We start from the raw sequence: 18,859 nt of genomic DNA on the forward strand, positions 1-18,859 counted from the left end.
GTTGAAGATGGTGGCACAGTAATTACAGTACTGAGGCAGGACTGCAGATATGAAGACAGCTTATGGTGGTGGTGCACGCCTTTAATCCCAGCACTTGGGAGGCAGAGGCAGGTGGATCTCAGCGAGTTTGAGAAAAACCTGGTCCATAAAGCAAGTTCCAGGACAGTCAGGATTGTTACACAGAGAAACTCTGTCTCAAAAAAAACCCCCACTTTAAATAAATACATACATATATACATAAATAAAAGAAAAAAGAAATACAAACAATAAAAATAAGTAAATGAGGCTGGGCATGGTGGCACATGCCAGTTATCCCAGTACTGAGGAGTCATGTTCAAGACCAGTAAGGACTGCATAGAAGACCCCATCTAAAACAAAACAAAACAAAACAAAAAACAAATCAAAGCAAACCAAAACAAAAAAAATCCTCAAATAAAAGTTTGCATTTGAGTATTTACATTTATATGTTTGTGTGTGCACATGCCATGGTCCTCCTGTGGAGAACATGCAGAAGTCAGTTCTCTCCTTCTACCATGTGGGTCCTGGGGATCAAACTTAGGTCATCAGACTTGGTGACAATGCCTTCACCCACTGAGCCAACTTGCTGACTCTGAAAGTCTCTTGTTTTATGATGCTTCAGCATCCTGAGGCCTTGCTATCTTGGGAGAGATAATACATTTCAGAACTAACTAATTGCTAGACGGCAGGAGTGGATGTTTTCTTTCCAATACAAAAGCAGTAAGTCCAGAACCAAAGTTCTCAACCTTCTTTGACCTGAAGCTTACTAAATGGACACCACTCTTATCCTAATGGTCCAGTGCTGATATAGATACTAGGAGGAAGCTCCTTGAAGCTGAGAAAAATCACTCAAATTGCCTGCTTACATTGCCTACCCTGCCTGGCCCTGAGCCTGACGACACACACCTGCCCTGCTTTTATTCTTCCTTCCTGTAGAAAGTGTGTTGAAGGTTCTGGCCAGTGCTGCCTCCATGTTCTCTGACTGACATGTTCTGTTTTTTTCCTCTTGAAACAGAGTAACCAACTCTCTCTTCTTTCATCTATACTTGTGTATGCGTATTTGTGTGTGTATGCACAGACATGTGTGTTTAAGCTCATGCCCTAGTGCACACATACATACGGAGGCCAGAGGTCAGTCTTTAAATGATTTATTTTGAAATTATTACTTATTTACTTTAAGGTTATTTTATTATTTATATTTTGAGAAAAAGTCTCACTTTAAGCCCTGGGCTGGCCTGGAACTCACAGATATTAGTGTGCCTCTGCCTCCTAAGTACTGGGATTAAAGGTGTGTGCCACCATGCCTCCAGCCTGTTTTATTCATTTGTTAAGACAGGGTCTCATGTAACCTAGGTTGGCCCCTAATTTGTCATATAGCTGAGGAAAACACTGTACTCCTGTTCCTCTCAAGTCCACTTCATCAGTCCTGGGATGAGAGGATTGTGACACCATACCTGTGTTTGTTGGGACAGGGTCTTACTATGTAGCCATGGCTGGGCTAGATCTCATTATGTAGACAAGATTGGCCTTGAACATATAGATATCTGTCTGCTTTAACTGCCTGACAGAATTAAAAGCATGTGCCACCATACCTGTTCCACTTTAGATTTTAAATACAGTTTCTCTCTGAAGCTGAAGCCCATGGATTGAGCTAGGCTGGCTGGACAATGAGTTCCACGGATCTGCCTGTTACTTCTCCTGATCCCAGGTTACAAATACACACTAACCTTGCTTGGCTTTTTCTGTTGGGTTCTAGGATGGCTGAACTCAGGCCTTCACTTCACTTGTAGACAAGCACTCTACAGAGGCATCCCCACAGCCTCACCTCTCCTCTTTTACTTAGAACTCGCCAATTTAGCTAAAGTTGCTCATTATCTGCCTGTCTCTGCATCTCCAGTGCTGGAATCAAAAGAATACCACTACTACTACTGGCTATTTTATGTGAGTTCTGGGGATTGAACTCAGGTCCTCAAGCTTACACAGCAAGCACTTTACCCACTGAGCCATTTCCTTTGCCCTCTTTTTTTTTTTCCTTTTGTTCTGTGCTAAGGATAGAGCCCAAGAAATTGTGTATGCTGGGCAAATGCTCACCACTAAGCTACAGCCCCAGCCCCAGCCCCAATACACTCTTCGTTCAAAGGCAATTGTCCATGTCCTTGTTATCTTGTCTTACCTGATTCAAACAAGTAAGGGTGGTTTTTGTTTTTTGTTTTGAGACAGGGTTTATCTGTGTAGCTCTGGCTGTCTTGGGACTCATCCTGTAGACCAGGCTGACCTCAAACTCAGAAATTCTCCTGCCTCTGCTTCCTGAGTGTGGGATTAAAAGTGTGTGTCACCACTGCCTGGCATCAAATCAGGATGTTTTAAAACAGACTAAAAGTGAAAGACCAAACTGCAGGACACCTGTGCCCTATGTGAAGGCATCCACCTGACTCTTCAAGGTCTCCGGGGAAATCTCAGGGGAAATTTTCAGTCTGGCCTGTGGCCCCAAGGGTCTTTAGCACTCTTGTCTTATTGCTGAGTCCTCACGGTCACCAGATGAGAGCAGGTCCCTTGTCTGCACACAGCAAGAACCACATTTTGGTCTTGTGCAACACTCAAGCTTCCTTCCTTGTAAACTGATTCACAAACTCAGGATAGAACACTTTCTGGACCCCTCAAGCTGGGCCAGGTGCTTCAGCTTGAAGGCACAAGTGAGAGGTGATCTGGATCATCTGCGTTCTGCCCCTGACTTTCTACAGGAGGTGGGAATGGTGCCCACAAGGTTGATAGTACTAATAGTGCAGCAAAAGCCCGTTTGCAGATGGGGACTCCAAGGCTCAGAGAGGTGAATTCACCTTCTAGGATCACACACCTGGTCCTCAGTGGGATACTAGTGCTAACCGTGTGGACTCATCAACTGGATAGGACAGAACCAGGTCTGTGTGTGGACTTGTGTCCCTGTCTGTCTTCCATACTGGGTGGCTGGACCCTCATTCTTGGCCAGCCAGTTTTGGAGACCTGTAGCTAGTTGGTAGGTGGGGTAGGTGGGGTAAGTGGGGCCTCCCAAGGGTTAGCTGGGTATGAGCCTTCCTCTTTCCCCTCTTCTAAGTCCTGCCCTGGACTCTATTTTGCAGGGCCTGGGGCTCCTTGGAGAGATATTGTGAGACTGTAGGTGCTCAAGAGTGCTTTCATCTGGGAAGCCACATCCTTGTTACTTAAGACCAGGTCTCTTCTTTGTTTCAATCAATGTTTGTTGGGTGAACAGCTAAAATCACATAAGGGGTAAAGCAGAGGCTATCAAGAGGTGAGTTTGGGCTTAGAGATTTTGCGCACTCAAGAAATTGATTCTGATGGGCTGGCAAGTCAGCTGCTAGTGCATCCAGGACCCTCAGTGGGGGCCCATACTCTAGCCTACATATCCTGTTTTCCTGAGCTGTTCTTCTCTTAGCCCCCAACTGCGAAGGCTCCCCTGTTCTCTCAACCTTCTGGGTGTTCTCCTGCCCACCAGGTCCTTGTCTGCTACGCTAGGCCCTTTAGACTGGACTCCTGGACCTGAAGTGTCTCCAAGGCACATCTGGCTCTCCCTTGTATGATTATATCTGGAGTTCACACCACTTCAGTGATTTATTGACAGTCGCCCCATGACATGGGGGTTCAGGAGCCTGAAGGCAAGGAATTTTGACTGTCTTGTTTGTTTACTGTTGTGTGACCACCTCTTGGAACGTGCAAATTGGGACAGGCGCTCCCACGCTGGGCTGGCAGGTGAAGGAAAGGTCATGTCTGCAAGGGTCATCAGGAGCCTTAGGCTCGCTGCCCAGTTCAGCTCGTTCCACCCATGCGCTGAATAGGACTGCCCTCTAGCGGCCATCTCTGGAGTTGCGAGGGAAAGCCTCCAGGGCACCCATCTTTTCCCTCCCCCATGCCTCTGGAACTTACTTTGATCTCGATCTGCTCTTCCATCTCTTTACTCTTCATAGCTGCGTATTCCTTCTCCAGCCTGTGGGGACAGGGAGTAAGGTCACCGTGCCGGCCTCCCCGGGGTTGGGGAGGGATTCCCTCTCGGGATCTCCATTCCCGGGCACTGACCTCTTCATCTTTTTAGGGTTGTACTTGACCTGGTAAGCCTTGAGGACCAGCTTGTCCGGGCAGCTGTCAAACTGGTGGGGGATCACTCTCTGGAAGTACTGTGGGAACACAGGGAGTCACTGTCACAAGGGTCCTGTCCATCGCGGTCTGCCTGAGAAGTCACTGTATCCTGCTACAGCCAGGAGCTGCCTCAGCGGGCATTTGTAGTGCAAATGAATGACTGCAGAAGGAACAGCTGGGGGAGACCGGAAGGTCTGCCTTCCCAGGATGCCTTTGGGGGAAACTTGAGAAAATCAGGCTCAGGACTGGGGGTGGGGGTGTGTGTGTGGCGGGGGATCAGCTTGGCTAGTCGTCCTAGCCTGACCTGACTTGTGTCCCTGGAGCCAACAGTAAAAAAAGAGTTTGAGCCTCAGAGCCCAGAGTAGAAGGAGAGAATTGAAGGAGAGAATTGTAAGTATTGTGATCTAACCATTTGCCATGGGTTCTTCTCCCTCTTTCTTCCTCTCCCCAATCCCCACATTAACAACAATAATAAATAAAGTTAAGTTAGAAACTATCAGGCTAGAGGACCTTTTGAAGGCAGGGCTGGGATGAATGGGGTCTAAGCATGGGGAAACCTTCCTCAGGAAGGGGGTAGACAAGCCCAGTGGACAACAGGTCCTGTTCCTCCGCCCAGCTGGCCCCCTCAGGCAGTCTTGGACAATGGATGCCCGTGTTCACAGAAACAACTGTGGCTTTTGTGTATTCTTTCCTGAAGCACCAGCTGGAAGATGCTGGGAGGGGGTAGGAGCCTGTGTGATAGGGAAACCATGGTGAGGGGAAAACTGGCTTTTGCTCTAGCATACTGTGCCAGGGGCAGGCCCAGTCAGGGAGGGGCAGGGTAGGAGGCTACCCCAAGCAAGATGCTGGTTTCCTCTTTTGCCCCCCAGGATAAGAGATGGGATCAAACCATATGTAAAGTCTCCAATTTCAGCCAGGGTTAATTTGCAGGCAAGCTTTGGAAACTTGCAACAAGTGGGCGGGAAAGAGTGGATAGGACCTCCCCATCAGTTGAGTGCTGGCCTCCCTTTCTTCCCAGTGCTACCTAGTTTGCTGTCTCTGGCTGTCTCTGACAGAGCCTGGGTTCCTCAGGAAGGCCTCGGGAATAGCAGAAAGGATCCCAGATGCTCAGGAATGACTTCCACTGGGAAGCCAGGGCCTCATAACTTAGAATCTTGTAGAGTTCAGGTTATCCTTGAACTTCTGATCCACCTGCCTCTACCTCCTGAGTATTGGAATGCCTGTTTATGTGGTGCTAGAGATGGAACCCAGGACTGCAGGCACGATAGACAAGCACTCTACCAACCAGCCTTATCTTCAGTTCCCTTCCGGTCATAGGGAAGGTTTCCTGGGCCTGTCACCTCTGGTAGAGGTGGTCTCACCTTCCCAGCCATCCTGACTCACCTGAGACATGCCTTCCATGTCCAGTTGCATCAGCTCTGTCTGGTTCACTTGAAGCAGAGCGAGGCCAACTCGGAACACAATCTCCAGTCCCTGCAAAAGTAATCACAGCCCGTGAACCTTCAGTTCTCCCACCCGAAGGCCCCTGTAGTGAGCTTCCTATCCTCCCACTGGGAAGCTCAGACCCTCCTCACACCCTAGCCCTTCTTTTGTCCAGTTGATTGGTCATGATTCTTTCTTGGGGTGGGATGTGACTCCTTCCACATGCAGAGTGGAGTGGGCAGGGGTGCCCTATGGGGCACTCACCTCATACATAAAGATGTCAAAGACCCGGGTGGCAACAGGCAGGGGGAAGGTGGTAAGGAAAAGTGTGAGGAACCAGGATGATGCATACATGGATGTGTGGAAGCTCTGAGATCGGAAGTGGGTGTTCAGGTCCGGAAGCTGCTCCTGTGCGGGGAGGGGGAGGCTGGTGGGCACGGGGAAGGAGGCATTGAGCCTCAGTGCCCCTCACCTCCAAGGAGCATTTGGGGACCCATCCTGGGAAACCTAGGTCCCCCTTAGTCTTTTTCAGCTGGACTGAACCGTTGAGTGACATGGAGATGAAAGCAGGGCTTGAGGAAATGCCTGTCAAAGTGCCATTGACTTCCACTTCCGGCTGCTAGACAGTAGCAGACCACTGGGGAAACTAGCTAGAGAAGGTGTCAGAGCTTAGGGGCTTAGTCCTTGAGCCAGTGACTCTGTGCTACAGATGCACATCTGCTTGGCTCTGTAAATCTTAGGCTGTGAAGGTCTTAGGTATTCCAGCCTGGGTCGCTATCACTTAGCTTTGAGGAGAGCAGACGCTGGGAATCAAATTATTTTCTATTTGTGGGTATGTGTGTATCTGTTCATATGTGTGTGCACGTGTAAGGGTGTGGTGTGTAGGTCAGAGGTTGATATTACTATCTTCTTTGATTCAGTGTCTCACTATATGGCCCTAGATGTCCTGGAATTGGCTAATGAATTCACAGGGGTCTGATTGCCTCTGCCTCCTAAATGCTGGGATTAAAGGCATCCATTACCATGTCCAGCTGTCACTACCTATTTTTTGGTCTAAAAGCAAGTTCCAGGACAGCCTACAGAGAAACCCTGTCTCAAAAAGGAAAACAAAACTATAACAACGAAAAACTGTGTGCACCACCATGCCCAGCTATGAAGTTTCTTTTCTTTTTGTGGGGTAGGGAAGTATATTGGGGGTTAAACCTAGAGTATCACAAATGCTAGGCAAGCCTGCTACCCCAGCCCTCTACATTCATTTTTGTAGGTGCCTAACCTCCTGTCTGTGTGACTATCAACTCCTATAGAGCTCTACTCCCCTGTCCTCAGAACCTAAAAGAGGGGGCCTTCACGGATAACTCACTGGGGACAGTTTTCTTGCCATGGGCTCCTTTCTGTAGCTGGCCAGTATGTATAAGAATGGTGCGTGCATGCGTGTGTGTGCAGCATAAACACTTAGGTTCTGTCTGCCAGCCAGGAGTGAGCCCTGTGGGGGTTGCTATTTATAAATGGAGACATCTGCAGCTTCCCCGTAATCAGCAGAGGCAGGCAGACAACACTTTTTCCTCCTTCCACCACACCCTTAGCACATGGAGCCAGTCCTCTTCCTCCCGCTCTGCTAGTGGTTCTGGGAGCCTCTTTCAGAGTCAAGGGGCCTCTGTCCTGGCTAGCCTTGTCCCTCCCAGCACGCTTCAGGATTGTGTTCTTTCATCTCTGGGGGACAAGACACGAGTCCCTTTCTGAGCCCGAGCCTCCCTCTCCCTCCCTCCCTTCCTTCTGTTCTTCCTTCTCTCTCTTCCCATGTCCCCTCACTTCTTCCTCTTCCTCCGCCTCAGAACTAGGGATTGAAACCAGGACTCTCACACATGCTAAGCAAGTCCTCTACCAATGACACGTGCTCCAATCTCCCAGCTCTTAGATTTTGAAACAGACCCTCACTAAGTAACCTAGGGTGGCCTTGAACTTGTTATCCTACAATCTCATAAACACAAGCATTAGGATCAAGGTGTGTATCTCCTCGACAGGCTCCAGGGACATCACCTCTGCCATCTCTTTCCCAGACCCCTTTTCTCTTTCAGACAGGGTCTCATGAAACTCAGGCTGGCTGTGAAACTATGAAGTTGAGACTGACCTTGAATTTCTGATCCTCCTGCCTCAATGTGTACTACCATGCCCAGTTTATAAAGTGCTAGGGATGGAGCCCAAGGCTTTATGCATGATAGGCAAATATCCTACCAACTGAGACACATTTCCAGCTCCCAAAGGTGATTTCTCAGGCCTAGCATTTCCAGTTTGGGGGCTTTCTGGAGATACCTGGCCTGCTTACCTGTAGCATGTACTCAAATTGGTAGATGCAGAGTCCCAGCTCAGCCATACTGGGCTTGAAGAGCTCCCGCAGCCGGTACTCCTGCATCAGTCGCACGAACACACAGAACGCCTCCTCCTCAGGCATCTGGAGGGACCAGCAGTGTGTGTGTGTGTTGAGCCACAGAAGGGCATACTCAGACTCTGGACTGTGACATGGTACACAGGGGCCGGTTTCTGTCCCGTTTATATTTATTGTTCCTATACCTGGCTACTGGGACCCATCCAATAAACCATAAATATGGTCAGTACCGTGCACTGATGGAAAAGCCATAGCTGATGTTTTGCGAGGGCCACTGGCAGGAAACAATGGAACTGTACCTAAACCTTGCTAGTAGTGCTCCAGTCTCATCTACCTGGTCGGGACATCCCCACTCACACCTAAGTGTCTTTCTCCCTGTCCTGTGCCTTCTGATTTCTCTGGAGGAGTCCCTGAGCCCCCATAAACACCTACATCCTCGACCTATGGTTCTTCCCCGTCCAACAGTTCCTTAAGCCCTGTCCTTGTCCTGGATGATACAGTATCAGGACCCAAGGCAGCACAAGTGCCTAACCGCACTGTATCCATCCACTGGGGGCTTAGTCTGGCCTTTGTCAGAGGTCATAGTGAGCTGGCTGCTGAGGAAGGCTCTGGCCCTAGGAGGTCACTGGATATAGGGAAATCTCTTGTGCCCATTTCTTGGAGATGGACCCCAGGATGGCCACGTACCTGCATGAGGAGTAAGCCCACAATGAAGGCACTGCCCTGGCAGTAACCCACCTCCCGATCAACCAGGGAGTATGCCTGGAAGGGAAAGAGGTTGTATGAATGCAGGGTTCTCACCAGCCCCCACAGAGCCATCTCAAGTCGGGTTGTTGCTAAGGTGGCTAGAGCCAATGCTGGGGTCTCACCTTCATGACGTTGAAGAGGACTTCTTGGCCCAGGCTGTCCTGGCCTTTGAAGAACTCATGCTCTGGGTAGGTGCGAGCAATGTCCCTGCGGATCAACTTCTCGCATGGTGAGGACATCTTGAGTAGCTCTGAGTACTGGTTCTTGACAGGCATATCGGTGGCACTGCACAGGAGCTGCCAAACGATGGCCCGAAAGTGATGTGGGATGCCCTTCCGGATCAGCTCCTGTTATGGGGAGGGGTGAGGTAGGGAGAGAGGCCAGGGCTGGCTTTGCCCCATGCACTGCAGCCTTCCCAAGGCCAAACCAACCCATGCTTTTAGAATGGTACAGAGGACATCCGAGTCACTCCTTAGCTAGTCATGGTGCTGACTGGGGGCTCCCCCATCCTTCAGTGACTCCTCTATCACTAAGCTACAAACTCAATTCCATGCCTAGTTTCTGTTTGTGTGTATATTCATATATATGTGCATGCGTGTACGTGGAGGTCAGAGGTCAGGCTCAGTTGTCATTCCTCAGAGGTATCTGCCTTGGTTTTTGTTTTGTTGTTATATTTTAAATTGCATTTATTATTTATTGTGTGTGTGTGTGTGTGTGTGTGTGTGTGTGTGTGTGTGTGTAGTATATACCACAGCACACATGTGGAGGTCATAGAACAACTTCCATCTGCATTTGAAGGAATTGATTTCCTCCTATCATGTGGGACCTGAGGATAATCAGATTGTTAATCTTGACAGCAAGTACCTTTACCTGCTGATCCACAGTGTATTTTGAGACAGGGTTTCTTACTAGGTTGGGGCTTGTCCACTGGGCTAGGCTGACTGACCAGAGAACTCTAGGGATCTGACTGTCTCTGCCTCCATAGTGCTGGGATTACAAGCATGTGTCAGCATGCTCATCTTTTTACAGGTGCTGGGAATGAACTTGAGGTCTTCAAGCGTATACAGCAAACACTTTAGAGATGGAGGCATTTCCCCAGCACCCATATTGTTTTTAAGCCATTGGCTTTTTGACACAAACTTTCACTATGCAGTACAAACTGGCCTTCAACTTGCAAGCCTCTTGCCTCAGTGTCCTGAGTGCGGGGGTCATAGGTATTCGCCATCACACCAGAACAGAAAGCAAGCAAACACAAAGACCCCTGCCATCCTTCCCCTTCTCTCCTGCCCCTGTGTCCCATCTGCACATCTGCCTCAGGCTACCTTGAGTAGCTTCTCCTTCCTCCGCCGCCACTCTTCCCACTCATTGGCAATGCGGCCCCAGAGAATCCATGTGTCCTCCTCCAGGTGGCTCAGGTTAGAGGAGGCTGAGGAGCTGGATACCAGTGAGGAGCCGCTGTTCCTCCGGGAGCCATTCATGGAGCGCATGGACTTGGAGTCGGCTTCCAGGAGCCTGGGCAGGAAGAATGGGAGAGAGGAGGCCAGAAAATTCCAGTTAGTCGTCCTGGACTAGGGCCCTCTGGAGTGCTTGACCTCTTAGACTGGATCCGTGTTGCCTTCCTTTCTTTGAGAACTTTTATCTCTGTATGTGCATGTGATGTGCATATCGGTACATGTGGAAGCCAAAAGAGAGCTGGAGTGACTGTGAGCCACATAATATGGGCATTGGGAATTGGATTTGGTCTTCTGAGAGAGCAGTGAGTGTTCTTGACTGCTGAGCCATTTCTCCAGCCCCCTTGCTGCCTTTCTTGCTAAGTGACCTTAGCCAGTGACCTAACCTCCCTAGCCGTGGTGCTTATCTACTGGCCCTTGGAAAGTCATTTGTGTGTTCTTCTTCTGTACCAAGCACTGGGCTGAATGTGTTTCTGTCATCTCGTCCTCAGACCAACCCTGCACAGCAGATTTATTTAGGGATGGTCTACATTTTAGAGAGGTGCTCAGAATGCAAGTTCTGACTGAGGGCAGTTACGGAGTGCCAAGGACACTGGGGTTGTAGTAACCATGCCCTTTTCTTTTTCCTTCCTTCTCTTTCTTTATATGCACATGTATGCACATGTGCATGGCTGTTCACATGCATGTGGAGGCTGGAGGTCAACCTTGGATACTGCTCAGGAATCCATATTATTTTTTGGAGACAGGGTCTCTCGTGAACTTGTACCTCTCCAATTAGGCATGGGTGGCTGGTCAGTGAGCCTCAGGAATCTGGCTGTCCCTACCTCCTGGTTGTTGGAATTACAAGCATGTGTCAGCATTCAGTATGACTACCTTTTCTTCCTTCTTTCTTTCTTTCTTTCTTTCTTTCTTTCTTTCTTTCTTTCTTTCTTTCTTTCTTTCTTTTTAAGACAGAGAGTCTTACTATGTAACCCTGGCTGTCCTGGCACTCCCTATGTAGACCAGGTTGTCCTCAAACTCATAGAAATTCACCTGCCTCTACCTCCTGAGTACTGGGATTAAATGCTTGTATGACTAGTTTTTAATGTGGATTCTGGGGATTATATTCAAGGACTTTACAAATAAAACTATCTCCCCTCCTTCCTTCCTTCTTTTTTATTAAAAAATAAGTTTTCTTCTCCTTCCTCCTTCTCCCCCTTCTTCTGCTCCTCTTCCTCCTCCTTCTCATTATGATTATGATTATTGGTTTTTCAAGACAGGGTTTCTCTGTGTACCCCTGGCTGTTCTGGAACTCGCTTTGTAGGTCAGGCTGGCCTCAAACTCAGGGATCCACCTGTCTCTGCTTCCCAAATGCTGGGATTAAAGGTGTGCACCACAATACCCAGAATAATTCTTATTTTTAAATATTTCATTTTGTTTCTATTCTAGGTCTTTTGCCTGCATGTCTGAGCACCATTATTATATGCTTGGTACTCAAAGATCAGAAGAGGGAATTCAGTTCGCTGGAACTGGATTTACAAATAGCTGTGAGCCACCATGTAGTTATTGGGAATTAAACCCATCTTCTGGAAGAGCAACTAGCTAGGTTTTTAACCACTAAGCCGCATCTTCAGCCTCCCTCCTGCTATTATTTTTTTTTAAATGGAGATTGAATTTAGGGACCTATACATTCTTGGTGAGTGTTCTACCACTGATAACTCTAGTCCTTTATTTTAAAACAGGATCTGGTTACAAAGCCCAGGCTGGCCTCAACCTCTTGATCCTTCTCCTGTAGCCATTTATGTGCTGGGATGATAGGACCTTTTATTACACCTTTGACACCTTTATAGACTCTGGATAGATGGAAGGACTAGATGGTCCCTCCTAGGGCTAGGCTGTTATTAAAAACAGGAAAGGCACACAAGCTTGTGAATGAACTTTCATATGCAAATCAACCAATCCAGAGTCCACACCCTAACCACTTCCTCCACCAAGCTTTTACACTCGGCTCACTTCCCAGCTGCTTCTACCACCAGGGCTGAGGAGTATCCAGCATCCAGGGACAGACCTCTAGCCAGAGCTAACTGAAATGCTTCACCCACTCCTGCCCTTGGAAACCAACACAAAGGTTCTTGCCAGCATTTTCCCTCAGGCTCTAGTCTGCCTCCTGACTGACAGGTTGTTTCTTCTCTTGGGGGAACTGTAAGTAATAAAGTACCTTTTTGTGGCCAATGTCTTCAGATCTGCTGGATTCATTTCATTTCTGAGTAATGAAATGAGCCCAGGGTTGTGGCTCAGTAGTAGAGCCCCTGCCTAGAATGTCTCTGTGAGGGGCTGTGGGCATGATTCTGTGGTAAAGCATTCCTCTAGAATCCCCCAGTGAGGGTCTGGGAATATGGCTCAGCAGTAGAGGTCCTGCCTGAAATCCCCCAGGGAGGGGATTCTACAGACAGAAAACTCAAAGACACCCCTCCCCTGCCACCCCAAACAAAACAAAACCAAACCTCTAAGACAGGGTCAGCTGGGAGCTTTAACCTCTTCCTTCAAAAATGGCTTTGTAAATGGCAGCCAGATTCATCTGACCTTTTGAAATGTAGGTTTCCTCTTCTGGATGAGGGACCCAATTTATTGAGCCCGGATAGCAAGGATGAAAGAGAAACCCTTCTTTCAGCATCTTGTGGTAGCTGTAACTGTATAGCCCAGGTTCAGCTTTCAGTGTGAAGGTTGGGAACCCAGGAACCAGCCTTCCTCCTCCTCACTCACCGGTTCTGCTCTTCGAGTTTGGCCAGCAGTTCGAGCTCATCTGGGCTGAGGTTCTCAGAGTCAGAAGTTGGGGAGCAGGTGGGTGCTGACAGTGCCTCCTGAGATGAGGAGTCGGGACTCAGAGTGGGACTCGCCATGGTGGGCAGACTCATCAGCCAGGAGGGGAAGCAAGGTTATAGCTCTGTCTGGGGTTAGAGATACATGTAGTTAGCATTGGTGGATGCCCGCCTTGGACTGTCAGCTCTGGGCCAGCAGAGTCTGCCTGCTCACCCTGAGAACACTCTATCGTCCCAGACTTCCCACTTCCATCTATACCAGTTGTACCACAGACTCTGTGCTGCAACCTATCCAACAGTCCAAGATCAGATCCAGCAGTAGGGCCTGGGCCAGAGGCTTCCTGTCACTGGAGGTCCCAAGGATCCTATGTGAAACTTCAGGGGTACAGAATCCCATGTTCTGGTGACCTTTTCTGACTATGTTCTGCCCGCTGCAGTGGCTTGCCTTGGGAGCATCATGGTGGCATTTGACTTGCCCCATCTCATCAAGAAGAGTGTGCTGCTGGCTCAGATGAAGCAGTTACTCTCCACTGTTAATTGTCTGGTGTCAATGGCTGGAACAATAATGTCTCCTTGGCTGGGAAGCCAAGGCCACTGACACCAAAGTGCCAGGAACCAGTGCACTAAGTGGATACACAGTGGGGCTGAAGGTTCAGAGGGGACATCCTGATCTCAGTATCTACAGCCAGGGCTTCTTTCCTACTTTTCCTGGGGTCATCTGCTTAGCTTTCTGGGGGCTTCTGAGGATTCTTCCTTCCTTCCTTCCTTCCTTCCTTCCTTCCTTCCTTCCTTCCTTCCTTCCTTCCTTCCTTTCTTTCTTTTCCTGCTTGTCTGGTGATAAAGACAAATGTTCCTCAGGCTTGGGAAATAGCTCAGTTTATAAAGAATGTGCCACATAGGCCTGAAGACCTGAGTGAGTTAGATCCCAAGACTCACGTGAAAATGCTAGTGTGGGGTGTGTCTCAGTTTTGGAGGGAGAGTGGCAGGAAGGTCCTTGGGGTGCACTGACCAGCCAGCCTAGCTAAATTGTTTAATTTCAGATTACTGAGAGATCCTGTCTTTTTTTAAAAAAAGGTAATGACCTGAGTAATGGCTCAGTGCTCTTCCAGAGGACCTAAGTTTGGTTCCCAGCACCCACATCAAGTGGTTCACAACTGCCTGTAACTCCAGATCCAAGGGATTAGATTCCTTCTTCTGGCCTTCAAGAGCAGGCAAATACATGATACACATACAAAATTAAAATGTATAAATAGATATAAAGTAGATAGATAGTGGACAGCATCTAACAACAGCTGCGGTTGTCCTCTGGCCGCCACATGCACACTCACTCACTTGTGCAACTCTATACACATATAAAAATGAAACAAAGCTGTAGACTCGTATAAAACCAGGTGTTTGAAACCTGGCTCTTTGTCAATGAGCTATGTGATTTTAGGCCAGTCACTGAGCTTCTCTGGTCTCTAGAGACTAGGATGCATTAAGACCAGTCTCAAAGGGTAGCTGTGAACCAAGCATGCTATGTATAGCATATGACATTAATGTTGGCTGCTATTATCTCTCCTGAGACAATGACTGGAAGTCTTTCTGAGAACTGGAGTTCCTAGGGTCTGCTATGGCATGAAGGGGATTGGAGGCAGAGTTGGCATTTCCCTGGTAGGGAGCATTTCTGGGTCAGAAAATGCATTGGAATGGTCTGTGGAAATGCTTAGTGGATAAAACACACATCAGTGAAGACATGAGTTACCTAACACTAACATGGTAGCACATACACTTTAATAATCTCACTCCTCCCAAAGTGGGATGGGAGGTAGACAAGGAGAATCCCTAGCAACTTGTAGGCCAGCTAGTGTGGAGTACACAGTGGCCACCAACAGGAGACCCTGACATCCACAGTTTTCCTTAAAATCTCCAAATACAGATCATGGTACATGTTCACTTGTACTTACACACATGAACATGTACACACACACACACACACAAATACACGCGAATTAAAAATAAAAAAGGCAAAGGCTCTGGGAGGGAAGGCAGAGGCTGGGAACATGTTACTAGCTGTATTTCCTCTTTTGAGGCCAGCCAGTATGCAGGGTCTGAGAACATGGAGATTCCTGGGGCTGTGGAGGCAGGAAGAAATCTCTGCTCCAGCTTGATTACATAGCATGGTACCTTCACACCTGGACAGTGGGGAAGAGAAAATATGAGAAGAACACTGCTCACTCATCTGCACGGAGCACCTTCCTAGTCCCTAGTCAACTCCAGGGTTCCCAGGTCAGGTGGACTTCACCCTCGCCATGAGTTTAGTCATGAGCCTTTCTCCATTGATGCTCTCTCTATTGTGGGTGGGACTCTGGGTTTCACAGCTCTCATTTCATCTTGTGAGGATCTCAGAATTTTCCCTCCTCGGGAACTTGGCTTCCTACAGGACCTGTGATCCAGGGTCTATCTCCATCCCTCAGTGCTTCCCAAATCTTTTTGGGAGGAGAGTACTCTGGAACTTGGTTTTCCTCCCCTCTCTCTGCGTATACTTGCATGTGGAGGCCTGAGGTTGATGTCAGAAATCATCATTGATCACTCTTCCACCTTATTCATGGAGGCAGGGTCTGTTAATCAAAGCTTAGGCAGACTACCACCACCCGGCATTTCTGTGGGTTCTGGAGATTGGAACACCAGTCCTAAACTGCATAGTAGATCCTTTAATCCCTCCCAGGCCAGGGTTATAGGTTTCTCGGAGTGCCAGGCTGGCTGGGGATCCTAAAAATTTTCAAGCAGTTGTAAACTGCTGAACCAGGAGTTAAAAGTTACTAATTACCAAGGGAGAGACAGGGGCTGCTACAGGACCTCCTGCAGTGTCAAAGTCTGTGGTTAGACAGGCTGTGACCACAAAGTGCTGAGGCAGAATGACCTTTCTAGGCAAGACCAGCCTCAGGATTGGGAAAACACTGAAGAGGCAGTGGATGCAGGAGGAGGACTCTAGAAGTACTGCTGGATTTGAGGAGCATTGAGAGCCCAGGGCAAGAACACCTATGGGTAATGAGGTAGACTGGGACTACCCAGTGTCTGATAAACAGAGAGGGCCCAGCCTTAGAGTGGGCTCCACCTTTGCTCTCCTCATTCATCCTCCCTCCCACACAGACTTTCACACACATACACACATTCTGATAAATACATATTCACACACTTATTTATGCACATATAGTCTCACATACACACACATAAATATCGACACATACACAACACACACACATATATTCAGATTTATACTCTTGGGGTACATAAGTATTCCTTCACACTCAGACATACTGCATATGCACAGGCTACTTGTCACTCAAACATATTCTCTTGAAGTTCATCGATATTCGCGCTCCTCAGCTTTATGGCCTGTGGCACGGCTGGTGGAATTCTCTTGTTAGTTTAATGGAGGTGGGAAGACCCACTGTGGGTGGGACTATTCCAAGAGAGTGAATGAAGCACTACAGCCTTGTCTCTCTGCTTCCAGAATGCGAACACAATGCGTCCCCTGAATCTCTGCCGCTGTGACTACCCTGACATGATGGAGTGACATGAAACTGTGAACCAGAATACATCCATTCTCCCGAAGATGCTTTTGTCGGGATATTGTGTCATAACAAACAGAAAGTAAGACAGTAGTCCAGATTGGCCTCAAGCTTGTGATCCTCCTTCAGCCTCCTGAGTACTAGGTATCACAGGTGTCAGCCGCCGCATCTGTCTCAGGGCTTCTGAAGCTGAGTCAGAGCAGAGGGCTGGGAAAAGATAGTGCTGGTGGGCAAGGATTGTGAGGGATAGAAAAGCCCAGATGTCAAGTGTCTCTGAGTTCCTTTCCCTTCTCCCTCACTGGCATTTGGGCGCTGCTGGCCATTCTTTCTTTTCTTGAAGTTCTCTCCTATCTAGTTACTAAGAAACGCGCTGTTTATCTTCTCACCTCTCTGGCCAGGGCATCCTAGTCACCTGTGTGTCCCCTCTCCTTCCATCACTGTGCAGGGCTTCTTGGAGCCTGGGCTGGCCTCAGACTCACAATGAGCTAAGGATGCCTTTGAATTCCTGATCTTGCTGTCTTCTTCTCTAAGTGCTAGGATAACAGCTTCTGCATAAGCCTTGCCTGATTTATGCAGGGATGGAATCCAAGGTTTGTGCATGCTAGGCTGAGCTAATATTCCTGGTGCACTTAGAGTTTTAATTTTATTTTTTAAATATTTATTTATTTATTTATTATGGACACACTATTCTGTTTGCATATATGTCTGTAGGCCAGAAGAGGCCACCAGCCCTCATTACAGATGGTTGTGAGCCACCATGTGGTTGCTGGGAATCGAACTCGGGTCCTTTGGAAGAGCACACAATGCTCTTAACCACTGAGCCATCTCTCCAGCCCCTAATTTTATTTTTTAAAGATTAGTTTTCTGGCTGGGTAGTGTTGGCGAATGCCTCTAATCCCAGCACTTGGAAGACAGAGGCAGGCAGATCTCTGTGAGTTCAAGGCCAGCCAGGTCTACACAGCAAGTTCCAGGACAGCCAGGGCTATACACAGAGAAACCCTGTCTTGAAAAACCAAAGATTCTCTCTCTCTCTCTCTCTCTCTCTCTCTCACACACACACACGTGTGTGTGTGTGTTTTTCTTTGTGTGAATGTTTATTGCTTATATGTCAGTGCACCACACGTGTGCCTAGCGTCCTTGAAGGTCAGAAGGCAGCACTGCATTTTCTTGAACTGGAGTTAAGGATGGCTGTGAGCCACCATATGGGTGCTCTTAACCATGGAGTCATCTCTCCAGCCCTCCTCTCAGGGTTTAACCTAGCTAATACAGGTGAAACTCTCACTTTTTCTTTCTACCAGGGGCTAGCCAAGATTGCCAGCTGGCCCTCAGTAGCTCCATCATTCCCCAGATCCTTCACAAGACTTGGTGGCCCTCCACAATAAGGCAGGAGTCACTATGGATCTTTCTGGTAAGAAACAATCACCCAAACTATCTAGATAAGATCCAGGTAAGTGCCTGGAATGGGAAAACAGCCAGTTTCTCAAAGACCTACAGTAGGATCCAACAGTTTCCCCACTAGAGGTCTACCCAAGACAGCTAACGTATCCACCCATACAAGTATACACACGAGTGTTCATAGCAGTACTGCTCACAGCAGCTACAAAGCACAAATGATGCAAGTGTTCATCAAAAGATGACACTTCAACAACACATACACTGGAGTATTACTCAGCCACAAAAGGAACGATACACTGACATATTCTATAACATGGACAAACCTTAAAAAAATTATGTTCAGTGAGAGAATCCAGTTACAAGTAGTATGTTTCCACTTACAAGAAATATGCAGACTAGATGAATCTATAGTGTCAAGAAATGGATTAGTGCTTTCCAGGGGCAGAGACAGAAGAGGAAGTAGAAGAAGTGCCTACAGGGTAAAGGCATCTAGAATTAGATAACGGTGATGGCTGTACAACACTATGCATGTGATAACTTTAGATGGATGACTTTTATGTTGTACGAATTACACCCCAATCAAAAGGTGTAATTAGGATGCAAATGAGCTAGCACAGAAGATAGGCAGCAGGGCCTGGTGGTGCAGGTCTGTAATCTCAGCTATTCAGGAGGCTAGTACTGGAGGACCAGAAGTTCAAGGTCAGACTGGGCTGTATAGTGAGACCCTGTCCCCCAAAATAAAATTATCTGGGAAACCATGCATGATGGCCCATGCATACCATCATAGCACCTGGGTGTCTGAGGCAGGAGGATTACAAATACAAGAGAAAAAAGAAAACAACAACAACCTCCCCCCAAAACAAAACAAAAAAAAAAAGGAAAGAGGGCTGAACACCACAAGGAGTAGAATAATTCTGTAGTAATCAGAGCCTTTTCTTTCAGGGCCTGTGGGTGAGGGTGGGA

At 48.0% G+C, this 18,859-nt stretch overlaps 1 protein-coding gene across 4 annotated transcripts in view; it reads right to left on the reverse strand.

The window, feature by feature from the left end:
- Positions 1-18,859, reverse strand: part of Evi5l (ecotropic viral integration site 5 like) — a 43,831-nt gene that overhangs the window by 13,455 nt on the left and 11,517 nt on the right. For all 4 annotated transcript variants that reach the window (XM_075971056.1, XM_075971050.1, XM_075971042.1 and 1 more), the window contains exons 2-10: positions 12,892-13,076; positions 10,021-10,210; positions 8,821-9,045; positions 8,639-8,713; positions 7,892-8,017; positions 5,833-5,976; positions 5,530-5,619; positions 4,087-4,184; positions 3,937-3,997 (exon numbers count right to left, since the gene is read on the reverse strand). In XM_075971056.1, coding sequence (XP_075827171.1) covers positions 3,937-3,997; positions 4,087-4,184; positions 5,530-5,619; positions 5,833-5,976; positions 7,892-8,017; positions 8,639-8,713; positions 8,821-9,045; positions 10,021-10,210; positions 12,892-13,043 — 1,161 coding nt within the window. In that variant the 5' untranslated portion in view covers positions 13,044-13,076. The remainder of the gene's footprint in view (positions 1-3,936; positions 3,998-4,086; positions 4,185-5,529; positions 5,620-5,832; positions 5,977-7,891; positions 8,018-8,638; positions 8,714-8,820; positions 9,046-10,020; positions 10,211-12,891; positions 13,077-18,859) is intronic.

This window comes from Microtus pennsylvanicus, chromosome 1, assembly GCF_037038515.1.
Source record: "Microtus pennsylvanicus isolate mMicPen1 chromosome 1, mMicPen1.hap1, whole genome shotgun sequence".
Classification (NCBI taxonomy): domain Eukaryota; kingdom Metazoa; phylum Chordata; class Mammalia; order Rodentia; family Cricetidae; genus Microtus; species Microtus pennsylvanicus.